Source organism: Aegilops tauschii, chromosome 3 (genome assembly GCF_002575655.3).
Source record: "Aegilops tauschii subsp. strangulata cultivar AL8/78 chromosome 3, Aet v6.0, whole genome shotgun sequence".
Classification (NCBI taxonomy): Eukaryota; Viridiplantae; Streptophyta; class Magnoliopsida; order Poales; family Poaceae; genus Aegilops; species Aegilops tauschii.
Window position 1 is genome coordinate 338,837,112 of NC_053037.3, and position 14,410 is coordinate 338,851,521.

Consider the following 14,410-nt stretch of genomic DNA (forward strand, 5'->3'; position numbering starts at 1 on the left):
TCGACTCCGTCTCTTGGCCCTTCTTGCTCGAGATCCTTCGCCACCTCAGCTTCGGCCGGAGATGGTGCGAGTGGGTGACCATCCTGCTCTCTACAGCCAGCACGCGTGTCATCATGAACGGCTCGCCGGGGCCGCCAATTCTCCACGCCAAAGGACTGCGGTAGGGCGACCTAGTTTCCCCCATGCTTTTCACGCTGGTGATCGATGCCCTTAACTCCCTCCTGCATCATGCTCTCCAGGCCAGTGTCTTACGCAGGCTCACCGCCCGGCCGCTCGCTTCTAGCGTGTCCCTATACGCCGATGACGTCGCCATCTTCTGGCACCCTGACGCCAACGACCTTCGTGCTGTGCGCACCCTCATGCAGACTTTTGGCGAGGCTTCTGGTCTTCACTCCAACATGGCTAAATCTTCGGCCACCCCCATCGGGTGCTCTCCGGAGGAGATCGAGATCGTGGCTAGTGAGCTGGAGTGTCCCATCACCTCCTTCCCTCTTATCTACTTGGGCCTCCCCTTGTCGCTCCGCAAGGTGCCAGCCTCTGCCCTTCAGCCAATGGTCGATTGCATGGCAACAAAATTGTCCACTTGGCGCGCTTCGATGCTGTCCAGGGGCGAGCGCCTTGCCCTTGCCCGACATGTGCTCTCCGCCATGCCGACTCACATCATGATGGCCATCGCCCTGTCCGCGCCTACCCTCAAGCAGATCAATCGGATCATCCGGGATTTCCTCTGGCACGGCCGCCATGACGCCTCCGCTGGCCATTTTTTTTGACAAAAAGACTGTAAGGGAACTCCCTACAGTATAATTGGTGCAACAAACCCAAATTGCAAGTACCATGCCTTGAACCTGGGTGGGTGGGAAGGCATCAGCCCCTTCCCACCACTAGGCTATGCCTTAGTCTGCCCTCCGCTGGCCATTGCCTGGTCAACTGGCAGAAGGTCTGCCGCCCCCTTGCCCTGGGTGGGCTTGGCATTCCTGATCTTCGCTGCTTCGGCATTGCCCTACACGCTCGTTGGTGCTGGCTTCAGCGTACGGACCCGGCTCGGCCGTGGAGTCATCTTCGGATCTCTGTCGATGCGGACACCGCTGCCATCTTTCGGGCTTCGACCACATGGATGCTTGGCGATGGCCGCGCCTGCCACTTCTGGTTGGATCATTGGCTGAACGGCAATACCATCATGGAGATCGCCCCGACGCTCTCCTCCCTCGTTCCTCGCCGCCGGCGCAACGCGAGGACCATTGCCGAGTGCCTGCACCAGCGCTCCTGGGTCAGGGACATCCAGGGTGCCCTATCCCCCACTGCCATGGTGGAATACATAGACCTCTGGCGTTTGCTTGGCCAGGTCACCATGACTTTGAAGCTGGACAGGCTTGTCTGGCGCTGGACCACTTCGGGCGCGTACTCCGCCAGCTCTTGCTATCTTGCCCTCTTCCATGGCTCGACCCACGCCCCTCATTGGAGACTTCATTGGAAGGCTTGGGCGTCCCTCCGCGTCAAATTCTTCGCCTGGCTGGCCCTCCAGGACCGCTGTTGGACGGCTGCTCGCCTTGCCAGACACGGTCTTCCCCATGATCCACTCTGTCGCCTATGCGACCAGGAGCCTGAAACAATGCACCACTTGCTTATTGGCTGTCCCTTCTCCCGGCAGATTTGGTGTGACTTGCTCGCGTGGTGCTCTCTTGCGGTCCCTCTTCCATCTCCGACGGATGACTTCCTGGAGTGGTGGCATTCTGCTAGTTCTAGCTGCCCTTCGCCGTCCAGGAAAGGACTCTCTTCCATGATACTCCTCATTGCCTGGTCCATTTGGACCCACCGTAACGGGTGTATGTTCAACGGGAGGCAGCCTTCCACTCTTCTCCTCTCCAACTCCATTAAGGAAGAAGCTAAAACTTGGGCCAGGGCGGGGGCGTTGGACTCGCCAATGTTCTGCCGTAGCTACGTAGGGCTTAGTGTGGGCTGAGCAACCCACGCCCTTTCTGCTCGCGATGATGTGGTCGCCATCCCTATGTACCACTCACCTTATCGTCTTCTCCTTGCTTCTGCATGTATTCTTGTACTTTTTTTTTCTATCTATCAATGAATGATACACAAGCCGTTGCGTATTCATGAAAAAAGAGATCGTCCCTCGCCTGCTTCGGTCGATGGCGCTGCGTCAGCCAGGAAGCATGGCGGCGCCGGGGGCACTCCACACGGCTGGATCGGCAACTTGGGCGTCCCCAATGAGCCGAACAATAAAATTGATCTGACATTTCTTGCCGGCTCCGCGGATGGGTTGATTGGACACTAGACTACGGCGCCCTAACGATGCCCGTGAGAAAAATCATGTTTTTAATGTGTGCAGGCACAACGCTCGCCTCACCGGATCATTTTCGTCTTCGGATCGTACTAGCAGTATCTGTGAATCTCAAGGAGGAGAATTTCTTCAGTGAAGCACAAAAGGAGGAAGAAACAAGCGAGGATGAGAAAAGCTGCACGCACAGGAACCAAGAAAACTTTGACACCTACCCCTAATTAATTCTTGTGTCGCTGCGTCGACTGGAGCAGGTCCTTCACGCCTCACTCATGGCCATGGACGGACATGGACATCCCTTGTAATTTTGACACACAGCATGAACGCACTGCCACACACACACGCCTCCCTCCCGTGCTCTTTGCTCCGATGGCCATGGAACAGCCAACTCCGACGGCACGACTCTAGGAATCTGACGGGCGCACTCAATCAAAGTCCACCGGGCCACCGAGAGAGAATCCAGCAAAGAAGCCCGTGCTCGTGGCCGTGGCCGTGCCCGTGCGTGCTGAAGGTCCCCAACTCCGGCGAATCGTGGCCAAGGCGACACGAATGCACGGCGGAAGTGTCATCCGGCCGGCCAAAGCTGCACGCAGCACGCCTTTGCGACCGTGGATTCGAGCGCGGCGACCACGATTGCAACTAGTAGTAGGTAGTAGATTATATAAATAGATAGATAAATCAAAAGAGAAAAAGAAGTCGGATTAATCGTCCGTCTCTGCTTGGATCAACGCCCGCCGGTGATGCCTCGGCCAGGATCGACGCCTGCTGCCACCGTGCGCTCTCCTCTCCTGGCCCGTGCACGATTTTCGTTTCGCGATTCGCCCAACAAGGACGGCATGGAAACTCGCACAAATCCCACCGGAAGCTCCACCTACAGAAGACTAGATCAAACACCGCTCACTAGTCACTACCAGGACCAAGCTGCACGAGCTCAAAACAAGAACAAGGAAATAAAAATCGGAAATTTCTTCATTCCGTCGGGGTGGCGAAATCGCCCATCGACCATTGGTCTTTCCATCGAGTTTGAGAAGGCAGTCAGTGAGTCGCATCTGGATCAACCTGTCTGTCTCTCCGCCCGGGAGGGACGATCAATCATCACTACAGGTACAGCGCCTACCTACCTACTCGTCGTGACGTCGCCCTAGCCAGCTCCCCTGCCCATCCCACACTGCACAAAACTCGTTCATGGCCACCTTGATCATCCCTCTCTCTCTCCTCCCGTCCATGTCGAAACCATCTCCTCCAAACCCAAAAGAAACACAACTCAAAAGCCCAGACCAAATTCCGGATTCGAAGCTCGAACCCACACGAATCCAAACGAAATTCCGTCCGGGCGAGGAAAATGCCCGTACCACGACGCCAAAACGCCAACTCCAAGCTCCTCGTAACGCCCACCGGCCTCCTCCGTCTCCATGGACGCGCACCGTCACCACCACCACCAAAATCCAACGGCGAGTCGGGACGGCAACTCCACCTGCACCCACGACGAAGACGACGACGACGACGACTTCCATCCATGTAACCACCATCCCATCCATCCATCCATCCATCCTTCCTCCCGCACGAAACCAACCCGATCCCACGAGAGAGAAAAATCAGGGCCAAGATCGTTTTTACAACCGGGTCGCGCTCCGCTCCTCGTTTCTCGTAGGACTTCTTCTTCCCGAGCCCTCTCATTAGAACACACAAAGAACAGGCACCTTCCAAAGCCGAAACCAAAAGAAAAAAAAAATCCCCCAATCCCGATTTCTCTTTCTCTCCGCGCGCATCTCCATCAAAGATTTCTTCTTTGCTCCCCTTCCTCCTTCCGCCGTCTCCGCGACGGCTCGTGGGGAGAGGCGGGGGACGAATTCCCCTCCTCTCCAATTCGCCGCGGCGAGGGCAGGGTTAGGGTTTGCGGGGGAGCCCTCGCCGAATTCGCCGTGATCTCGCCGCCGGGCCGGTGAATTCGGGCGGGGGGCAAAGGGTTCGCGTGGGATGATCTTCAAGCGGACCCAGCGCTCGGAGATCCTCAGCCTCAAGCGCTGCAATGCCGAGGGCGAGGGCGGCGCCGGCGAGCGCCGTCCAAAGAGGCAGAGGGGTGACGACTTCTTCCCCGTCGAGCTGCTCGGCCACGTGCCGGCCTCCGGTATCCCGTATGCCGCCGCCGGGTTCCGCTGGTGCGAGGAGCCGGAGGTTGCATCACCTGCCGCCGCTGAGCCGACGCCGGCCGCCGCCGCCACGCGCCCGCCTGTCGTCCGGACGTCGCGCGGGCGTGCCCAGGTGCTGCCCTCGCGGTTCAATGACTCGGTGCTCATCGACCCCTGGAAGAGGGAGAAGCCGGCCAAGCCGCCTGCACCGCCCAAGGTCGAGCAGCTCGTTCCCAAAAGCAAGCCGCTCTGCCGTAAAGGTGCAATCCTGGATAGGACTTCCGCATTGTCAGAGGTGGATGAGGAAGAGGAGGCACAGCGTTACCGAGTGTGCCAGAATTTTGTTGCCTCCAGGAAGTACTCCATGTCTCTGAGCGCACTCACCTCCTTGCACGATGAACCGTACCATAGAAACGAGTTGATGGAAGACGAAGAGGAAGAAGAGGACCTGCAGGCGCAGAAGGAGGACCTTCATTGGAGCACAGAGATTTTGTATGGCGACATTGTGTGGGCACGGCTCGGTAAGCGGCAACCAGCGTGGCCGGGAGTTGTCGTCGACCCAGCTCGGCAGGCTGCTGCCGATGCAATGCCACCCCAGCCGCGTGGTGGTGCTGTGCTTTGTGTGATGCTGTTTGGCTGGCGTGCAGAGTTCAGTGACGAGAAGGTACATTAATTACTGTTTCGTTAGGGCTGACTGACTTGAATTGCTGCTACTTCCTCTTTTGCTTTTGAGCTTTTTTCTTTCTTTCTTTCTGAATGACCATTTGATGACGCCCGTGTGTTGCAGAAGTATGTCTGGGTGAGGCAAGGAGGGATTTTTCCTTTTGTGGACTACATTGACCAGTAAGTACTAGTAATTCACTAAAAATAACTTGTCAGTTATTGCATTTAAAGTGCTGCAAAAGCATATCAGGGATGCCTTTTTATTGGCAAGAAGTAGAAGTAATTGTGCCGAGCTATAGAATAGCACCCACACATGTGCTAAGAAATATATGTATTTCCATTTCAGATTTCAAGGGCAAACAGATTTGAGCAGTCTCAAACCTGGTGATTTCCAGAGGGCACTAGAAGAGGCCTTTTTGGCCGATCAGGGGTTCTCTGAAGTGCCAATGGATGACAGCACAGCAGGGCAGCCTGTTGTGTGTCAATCTTGTCCAGACGAATTAGAAGAAGTGACTGGCTCAAACGAGCTGGAGTGCCAGGCACAGATTAAGGCAAGTTGACAACCTTTTCACAACTAAGAAGACATGTATTCACATGAAATTTCAGAAATTTATCAATATTTTTGGTCCAACCTTCTGTGGCTTTGTATTCAATCCTGCCTGCTGGCTTTCTAAGTTTTTGGTGTTCTATCTACGCATTAATATTAGGTATACGGTTTAGGTCTATCTACATTCATATGATTTTTCTTCAAACCTAAACTTTAGATGGGGGCCGAACGCCTGAAAAGTGCATTGATGCATGACTGCAGAAAAATCTTCTGAGAAACATTATCTAGCAGACATAGTACTGTGTGTGTATAAGCAGAATGATAAAATTCAGCATGTTTATGTATTGTGGAGTACCAATGGTTATTCAACTTATTGGCCTTATATAGCTCGCCTTCTGGGTCAGTCAATGGCCGACCATAGTTAGTAACACCATTACACTTCAGTGCTGTTCTTGTACTATTTATCACAAAATGGAACTGCTTCTTCAACTGTCATATATTTCCCCAATAGACTAATTAGATTTTTGCTTATTCTCTGCACACAGCATTATACAAGTGAATTGCAGTGTGAAAGTTGTGGAAATTGCTTCCCAAACAAAGAGTCAAACAAGTTGGTTTATGTGATGGAGCAACTTGCTTGCAAACACTGTGCTAGGGTATGTTTTGGTGAACCTACTTCACTCTGAGTGTCTTGTCCTTACGGCTTACACTACCTTCCTGTATGTGCAGATCTTGAGATCAAAAGAGTACTGTGGGATATGCTTGAAAAGTTGGCAACATAAATGTGACCGAAGATGGGTAAGACATAGTGTAGCCATTAGCGCAATATAAATTTATCTTATGTTTCCAACCGTGCAAATTCTGAAGATGGGAGGTGATTAACCAGGTTTGCTGTCATGGTTGTGAAAGTTGGATTCACGCAGAATGTGACAAAAAGTGCAGCAACCTAAAGGTTTTTCTCGTCATAATATCCTTGGTGCTTTAGTAATTTACCATCGCTAACATGCTCATTTTGATGCTATAGGATCTACGAGACAAAAGTTATTTCTGCCTTTACTGTAGGGTTAAACGTAACTCAAATCTGTCCAGCAAGAAGACAAACTCTCCTGATGATAGGTGAGTTAGAAGGCTAGAACCACTTGTTTATGCTACAACTTCATATTTCAAGGTTCTAATTTATGGCTCTTAAGAGTAACATGTACAATCCATTTGTGAAACAGTAAAGATAATTCTGCACAGAAAGGAAGGAAGCCTGACAGAGTAGGGGTCATCTGTTTTGATATGGAAGGAACTTACCTACCAAATCTCGAACTGTAAGAACCACTTACTGAATTACATTAGATTGTAGTAAAGTTATTCCTACTTGTGACTGGCATGGCATGCCTGCACCACCATAGCTTAATTTCAGTTTTCTCACAATTATGCACACTTAGCGAGATTATTGATTCCTGTTTTTTTGCTTGAACTTATCTTTCTGCTTGCTCTCGTTCATTGTTTAGGTGGTTTCCATTCATCTGCATGTAACTCTGATGTTTTTCATATATATCTGGACCTACTTATGACTTCAAAAACTATCTTTCTTTTGCAGGATTTCTTGCCATTGTGCCCCTTGTAAGGGACAAAAGTTTTTGTTCAATGAATGGGAAAGGCACGCTGGCTGCAGAAGTAAAAATTGGAAATCTAGTATTAAAATGAAGGAAACACTTATGCCATTTGGAAAATGGGTTCGTACAGTAATGACAGCATGCTTTCGTTTCAACCTTTTCCACTGCATATATAGATGCTGTTAGTTTGTGCAACTGTATAGTAGTGTTGTAGTTTTTATTTCTGTTCCTTTGTTGGTTTGTAGTTCTGTTTGCTAGGGTTATGATCGTCCCACATTTCTCTTTACAGATAGATCAACATCAACCAAGCGTGTGTTCCACATATCCTTCAAAACGCTCCTCCCAGAAACTGAAAAAACAGCAGTTACTTGATTTGTTAAATGGTAAGTGAGCATTTATTTTGTAGCCTATAGTATTAGAAGATCTGGTTCCCAGGAATTTGAAGTGATGGACCTTGAATTTATGTACAGAACCTTATGATCATGTACAAGTGAAATGGACAACCGAAAGGTGTGCAGTCTGTAGATGGGTTGAAGATTGGGATTACAATAAGATTGTGATTTGTAACAGGTATTAAGCTCGTGTTGCTCACAATGTTTTTCTTTGGTGTGAATCATTTTGAGATATGGACTAAAGTTTGCAGTTGACCACATTCATGTTCAGATGCCAGATAGCTGTTCATCAGGAATGCTATGGTGTGAGCGGTAAGCAAGATTTTACCTCGTGGATTTGTAGGGCTTGTGAAACGCCTGAACAAAAGAGGGATTGCTGCCTTTGCCCTGTGAAAGGTATGTACCTGCTATCCTTTCAGTGGTAACTGGACCAAATAGATTCTGTAACAGGATAATTCATCAGTACTGCTATTAATGTCGAACCTAGGTCTCTTTCTAAATAACAATAGTGACAGCACCACAGCAACTAAATTAAGTTCGTCAAATCTGATACCGGAAAATCAAGTTGTGACATTCTGTTTTATTGAGCATTTTTGAAATCATTAACCTGGTTCTTACTGGCTTCAACACTTATTTTAGGTGGAGCGCTGAAGCCAACAAACGTTGATAACTTGTGGGTACATGTGGCATGTGCATGGTTTCAGCCACAGGTGGCTTTTGCTAGTGATGAGCTCATGGAACCTGCTATTGGGATATTGAGCATGGCACCTCTGCTATTTATGAAGGTTGTATACATATGCTGGTGCTATAGCTTAAGTGGCTTATAAGATGATTGATCCTGAACCAGTGCTACGTATCTCGTATGTTTGACTACGTTGACCTAATTATGTTCCATTCTTGCCCATTGCTCCAGATGTGCGTCATTTGTAGGCAAATACATGGTGCTTGTACACAATGCTACAGGTGCTCGACTTATTACCATGCCACCTGTGCATCAAGGGCAGGCTATCGAATGGAGGTACAGCTAATACTGATCGCTGCAAGAACATGTTGCTTACGCTATTTATCAATGAAGAAAAGTGTGCAATTTCACTTCTTTTGCTTGCATCTCATGTTTTTTAGCACATCTGAACTTTACTATGTTTTCCATGTATGCAGCTGCACTGCTTGGAAAAAAACGGCAAACAGACAACAAAGATGATTTCATATTGTGCTCATCATCGGTAAGATTTATTAAGTGGAAGCACCAGTAAAGCTATAATTTGTTCACATCTTTTTGTGCAATACTGAAAGTTGGATTGTCTTGGATTATTTATTTATGTGCAGGAGACCTAACCCTGATAATGTTTTGATAATTCAAACTCCTGCTGGAACTTTCTCTTCAAAAAGGCTTGTTCAGAGTAGTGGCACTATAGCTGCTTCAAGACTGATTAGGAAAGATCTTCCCAAGGATTCAGCATCAGAAGTTGAAACTATAGAGAATCTATGTTCTGCAAGATGTCGAGTTTATGTTAGGAAAGAACTAAAGGTATGCCTTGCTTTAAAGTTGAAAGAATAATGAATGCACCTTTATGCTAGCTACAACGTAAGCCACAAAACTTACGTCTAGCATGGTAATAGCCATTATAGCAGCTCTTAACAATAAAGTTCGGGGAAGTACTTGTTAATTCTAAGGACATGGCCATTATCTTTTGATTTTAGTGCTACATGAGAATGGGTAACTAGGATAGTAGCTTATGTTACCCCTGTGTTACTAGCAGATAGTCTGTGGTTTCTACTGCACTATGGAATCTAGTTAGTTGGAGGGATTTTTACTTCTTCCAACCAAGTGTTATGTCTCAGAAAAAAATTTCTTTCAGCTAACCGTTACATCCAAAAATAGGGCTAAACATGTTTCGTAGGCTTGTGTGAACTTGCAAGATACCTTGGAGGCTGGGACATTTAATTCATTTAGCTAGCATAGGTACTAGTTAGAAACCAGTATGGTGATTTATCCAGACGGTTATCAAAGACAATGTTTGATCAGATCTGGAGTTTGTAGCTGTTAGCAGTTGGGTTTTTGTGAAATGTCATAGTGGGACGAAGCAGATTCTGACTTTCAGGCTTAAGAGTGGATCGGGTAGCACCATAAGTCGCTCATCCTCATTCTCCAGGTGGCGAAGACACTCTGAGCTGTGCCTGATTTAAGCGAAGAGAAAACGCTTTTTCAAAGAGCACATGCAACAGCCTTTTGTAATTGCTTAGCTGAACTTTGACTCCTTGCTATCCGACCCTGATTCCTCTTCTTTTCATTAGTTGTGACCATATGGAGCACATTACTGCAAGGCATTCAACCTTTGTTTGCTGTTTATTTTTCTAATCCCAACGCCTCCCACTGGCCAGATTCTCTGGACTCGACTTCGGTCTAGGACTCCCTGGCATGTCATCATGTGCCTGCTGCTTCTCTACCTTGCACACTGTTCCTCTGTTGGGGCTTCTTCTGCAGCTCTCACTGCATCTTCGCTGTTTCTATAAACTGGGAATGCAGGACTAAGGCCGCAGCGAAATCAATACATGCGACCCCAAAAGGAGTCCACAACAGTGCCCAGTCTAACCGTAATGCAGGTTCCTGGTTGCTGGTTAATGCGCTTGCACCCTAGTTCACCACTTGCTGATAACCTTCGTCACATCAACTTCAATTCGACAAGGATCATTATCTGTTTTAATTCCTTTTTGTGATGTTCATTATGATTTACTCATATGGTGTTGCTCAATAGGCAGTGTTCCTGGGAAAATACCCTTTGGAACATGGTGGTAATTACACCTGGTTATGTATTTTTTTATTTTTTTTACAAAAAGTCAAAATGTTCCAAAACTTTTTTCCCAACAAACTTGAGCTGTCGTTTCTAGCGTACAAAAATAATCTGCAACGAAATATTCTCTGACAAAATTCTGACAAAAATGACAAATATTCTCTGACAAAAGCGTGAACAGTACGGCGTATATAGCGACAAATTTGTTTTTTTACGTCCAGAACAACATGAAAGTCTTCTCTTCGCGAAAGTTTTTATACGAGTGCAACAATAAATCTACTTTGTTCACAAAAAGTTTCAGATTTTTTGACTTTCTTACAAATTACTATTTAAAAAAAAAAATTGGGTGTAATTACACCCGAGAGCCAAACGTGCGTGTCCGTTTTCCTGCCACTTGTTCCCAAAATATAAATACTGTTGCTGGTTGGTATCTTGTATTGATAACCCATTGGTGCACACCTGATTGGAATTTTGTTGCATGCAGAGATCCCGGGAGGCAGCAATGGCACACCGAGTAAGGGGATATTGTCAACACCGCTGGGATGAAATTGACAGTCTGAATCCACGAAGGGTAATTTGATTAATTCTGTAATGTATGAATGCTTATTAGATATCTTTTCCCATCTTTTAGTCAAATTTTCTTATGAAGGAAAACTCTGTACTCTGCAGGAAGAGAGGGATCCGGAATCCTTTTCTACTTTTAAGGAGCGTCTACGTTATCTTCAGGTTAATATATGTCTGTTGGCTTTCCCTTGTACCTATATATTTGTAGTATGAAACTAATTAATTTTTCTTTATTTCAGAAAACGGAACATAGTAGAGTATGCTTTGGTAGGTCAGGAATTCATAGGTGGGGACTTTTTGCTCGTAGGGACATTCAAGAAGGAGAAATGGTATTCCCTCAAACACTATTATATGCCATGGAAATATTTTTCACAATTGGGGGCGCTTGAACAGTAGAGATGCTTGGTTGTAATGACACGGTTTTCTTTCTACTTTATATGTTACGCTCCATTGATATTTTTTTAAAGGTCCATTTATACTTTTCTTACATGGTTGCTTTGTAACCACTCGTGGTAATTTCTGTTCCCATATATGTGCCCTAGTTTCCATTATTAAGCCGGCATTCTGCTATCCTACATGTGGTCTTCATTAATGCGCTGCTGCCCTCATTCAAGAAATTGCTCATGGTTAACTTTTTTTCCAGGTTCTAGAGTACCGCGGTGAACAGGTCAGACGAAGTGTTGCGGACTTACGGGAAGCACAATATCGTGTACAGGGAAAAGATTGTTATGTGAGTCATCTTCCATACTTTCACCTGTTATGTGGTGTATCTATGAGTGCATATTTTTTCTGTGAAATAACATTATATCTACAACACACATGCTATTTGGCCATCCCAACTGCTGGAAATCACGTGTTGTATGCATTATATGGATTTATGATGAATTATTTTAATAGCCTCTGATAATACATCTAACATTAACTACATTTATGCTGTCCTTTTTTCTGCCCAGCTTTTCAAAATCAGCGAGGAAGTGGTTGTTGATGCCACAGACAAAGGAAACGTGGCACGCCTGATTAATCATTCTGTAAGGATCATATAATGAACTTCAAATCTACTTAAGATTCTAAATAATATGTACCTGATGTATTGTTATTTTTGCTGCAGTGCACGCCAAACTTTTATGCGAGGATTATGAGCGTGGGGCATGATCAGAGCCGCATTGTTCTAATTGCCAAGAGAAATGTTTGTGCCGGTGAAGAGCTAACGTATGTCGTATATGATTTCCTTCTCCTTTTCTTTGCAGATGGTCTCAGCAAATTATGTTAAACTCCATCATGATAATCTTTGTGTTTCTGCAAGGATGCAAGGAGACTAAACATGTTTTTATGTTGTGTGTAATTTCTAGGTATGATTACCTGTTTGACCCCGATGAGGCTGATGATTGCAAAGTTCCTTGCCTGTGCCAGACTGCTGACTGTCGGAAATTCATGAATTAGGTTAGAGTAGATGTCAATGGGCATTGTCATAGTTTTTTTTTTTTTGCTTTAGCATTTTCTTGGTTCATTGGTGATAAGTGGTATATATTACCTTGTTGCCTCCTACGCCCCAATTTTTTTCACTCTAGTCTCTAGGAATAAGTTTAGTCAGCTCGAAAGCATGAGCTTCTATTCCTGTAAATGCTTCTAGTGTATCCACTATAATCAATTTTCTCTAGTGCCAATTTTGATTATGTTTTCATTCAGATATCACTAGTTTACTTGGCGTGTCTACAAAATGGTGGAAGATGGCAACGGTAAAAACAGAGGGGCACATCAGAAATGAGTGCTCTTGCCGTACTGAGCAAATTACAATTTTGATGGTCTCGGTACTCGTTTCTTCATGAAATTCTACAAGCTTTCAAAGTACTCGGGCATGAGATCTGTAATTTTCCCAGGATATTTGGGCATGCAAACTTTCAGTTCTCGATTTCACCTGGGAGCATGTGCGTGAGATATTTGATGCACCGATCCAAAATAAGGGTTGCATTTTTTAACAGCTGTTAGTTTGAAACTGCAACACTTATTATAAATTGGAGGTAGTAGTAATTTTCGTGGAAGGCTCATGCTATCCACACATAGTGTTTTGAGACTTTGCACTGTTGTTCAAAGACGTGTATGTTTTTGTATAGCACAAAACATCTGGATAAGGGCATCTCTAACACGGATCATCGAATGTGTCGGGGGAGTTACCCGCGGCTAAACCCAGCTCTGAGGGTAAGTCATCTCTGGAGTTAAGTCCACCGGCTACAACATTGACCTGGTTACAATCTTGACCTGACCTATTACAAGACAAGTTTTCTTACTCTGAAGATAAGCCAACTCATGGAGAAGCTGGATCACATAGATAAGAAGGCTCATAGAGATGAGCCGGCTCATGGATAAGCTGGCTCACAGAGATAAGAAGGCTCGCATAGATGAGCCTCATGGATAAGCTGGCTCATAGAGCTAAGCCGGCTCACAGAGATGAGCCGGCTCATGGATAAGCAGGCTCACGGATAAGGTGGCTCAAAGAGATAAGAAGGCTCATAGTGATGAGCTGGCTCATGGATAAGCAGGCCCATGGATAAGCTGGCTCATAGAGGAGAGCCGGATCATGGATAAGCCGACTCATGGATAAGCAGGCTCATGGATAAGCCGACCCGCAGAGCTAAGCAGGCTCACGGAGATGAGCGGGCTCATGAATAAGCGGGCTCATGGATAAGCAGGCTCACGGATAAGCTAGCTCATAGAGCTAAGCAGGCACTCGGAGATGAGTTGGCTCATGGATAAGCCGGCTCGCAGAGATAATCGGCCTCACGTAGATAAGCATGCTCTGCAGATAACCCGACTCTGGAGATAAGGCAGCTCAGGAAGATGAGCCGGCTCTGGAGATGAGACCCAGCTTGAGGATGAGTCCCAACCTGGAGAGACAAGTCCTAGTTTCCAGGAGTCCAAATACAAGACGGAGAACCCCGACTTGGATGACACGGAGGACTTAGAGGACTTAGAGTAGGACTCCGACTACGGTATAACCCTTGTAACCCGAGGGACTCATCTATTATATAAAGGGAGTCCCTGAGTCATCAAAAGGATAAGGTTTTAGACAAACAAGTCTGGAGACAGATGTTTTGGTAGGTCTCGAGACAAATGTTTTGATAGCTCTCGAGACAGAGGCAGTGAAATAGCGCCCTTGTAATTGAGACCATGAGGATCAATAGAAATCAAGCAGAATGTAGGCTTTTACCTCCACCGTGAGGGGCCCAACCTGGGTAAAACTCGCGTCTTCTCGTTTCCGATCAACCCCATCCAAGTTACGACCTAGTTGCGATGGTCTCACGACTAAGTCCGTTTTTAAGGATATCTGCCGTGTCAAAACCACGACAGTTGGCGCCCATCGTGGGGCCTGCGCTCAAACATGTTGTGTTCTTGGAGGGAGCTCTCCCAGGGATCGAGAAAATTTGCGGTCGG

The 14,410-nt window shown here is 46.7% G+C and overlaps 1 protein-coding gene across 2 annotated transcripts; it reads left to right on the forward strand.

The window, feature by feature from the left end:
* The first annotated feature begins 3,376 nt into the window (after nt 1-3,376).
* Nucleotides 3,377-12,666, forward strand: LOC109737484 (histone-lysine N-methyltransferase ATX4). 2 transcript variants are annotated; one of them, XM_020296613.4, is made up of 23 exons: nt 3,377-5,083; nt 5,207-5,262; nt 5,429-5,633; nt 6,175-6,285; nt 6,359-6,427; nt 6,516-6,581; nt 6,654-6,745; nt 6,850-6,942; nt 7,218-7,353; nt 7,523-7,616; nt 7,704-7,803; nt 7,897-8,021; nt 8,265-8,410; nt 8,539-8,643; nt 8,784-8,848; nt 8,952-9,153; nt 10,902-10,988; nt 11,087-11,143; nt 11,221-11,310; nt 11,625-11,711; nt 11,935-12,009; nt 12,090-12,190; nt 12,331-12,666. In XM_020296613.4, exons 1-23 carry the CDS (start codon nt 4,268-4,270, stop codon nt 12,419-12,421), a joined length of 3,069 nt encoding a protein of 1,022 aa, XP_020152202.1. In that variant the 5' UTR covers nt 3,377-4,267; the 3' UTR covers nt 12,422-12,666. The 2 variants fall into 2 exon arrangements, with proteins under 2 accessions (XP_020152202.1, XP_020152204.1); XM_020296615.4 differs by having other exon boundaries at nt 3,938-5,083; nt 6,654-6,740; nt 6,848-6,942.
* The last annotated feature ends 1,744 nt before the right edge of the window (nt 12,667-14,410 follow it).

Excerpts from the sequence above, each read along its gene's own strand:
- LOC109737484 (XM_020296613.4), top strand. The coding sequence starts at position 4,268 with ATGATCTTCAAGCGGACCCAGCGCTCGGAGATCCTCAGCCTCAAGCGC. Across the intron at positions 7,617-7,703 it reads GTTACTTGATTTGTTAAATG|AACCTTATGATCATGTACAA; the intron begins GTAAGTGAGCAT and ends ATTTATGTACAG. Across the intron at positions 12,191-12,330 it reads TGTGCCGGTGAAGAGCTAAC|GTATGATTACCTGTTTGACC; the intron begins GTATGTCGTATA and ends TGTAATTTCTAG.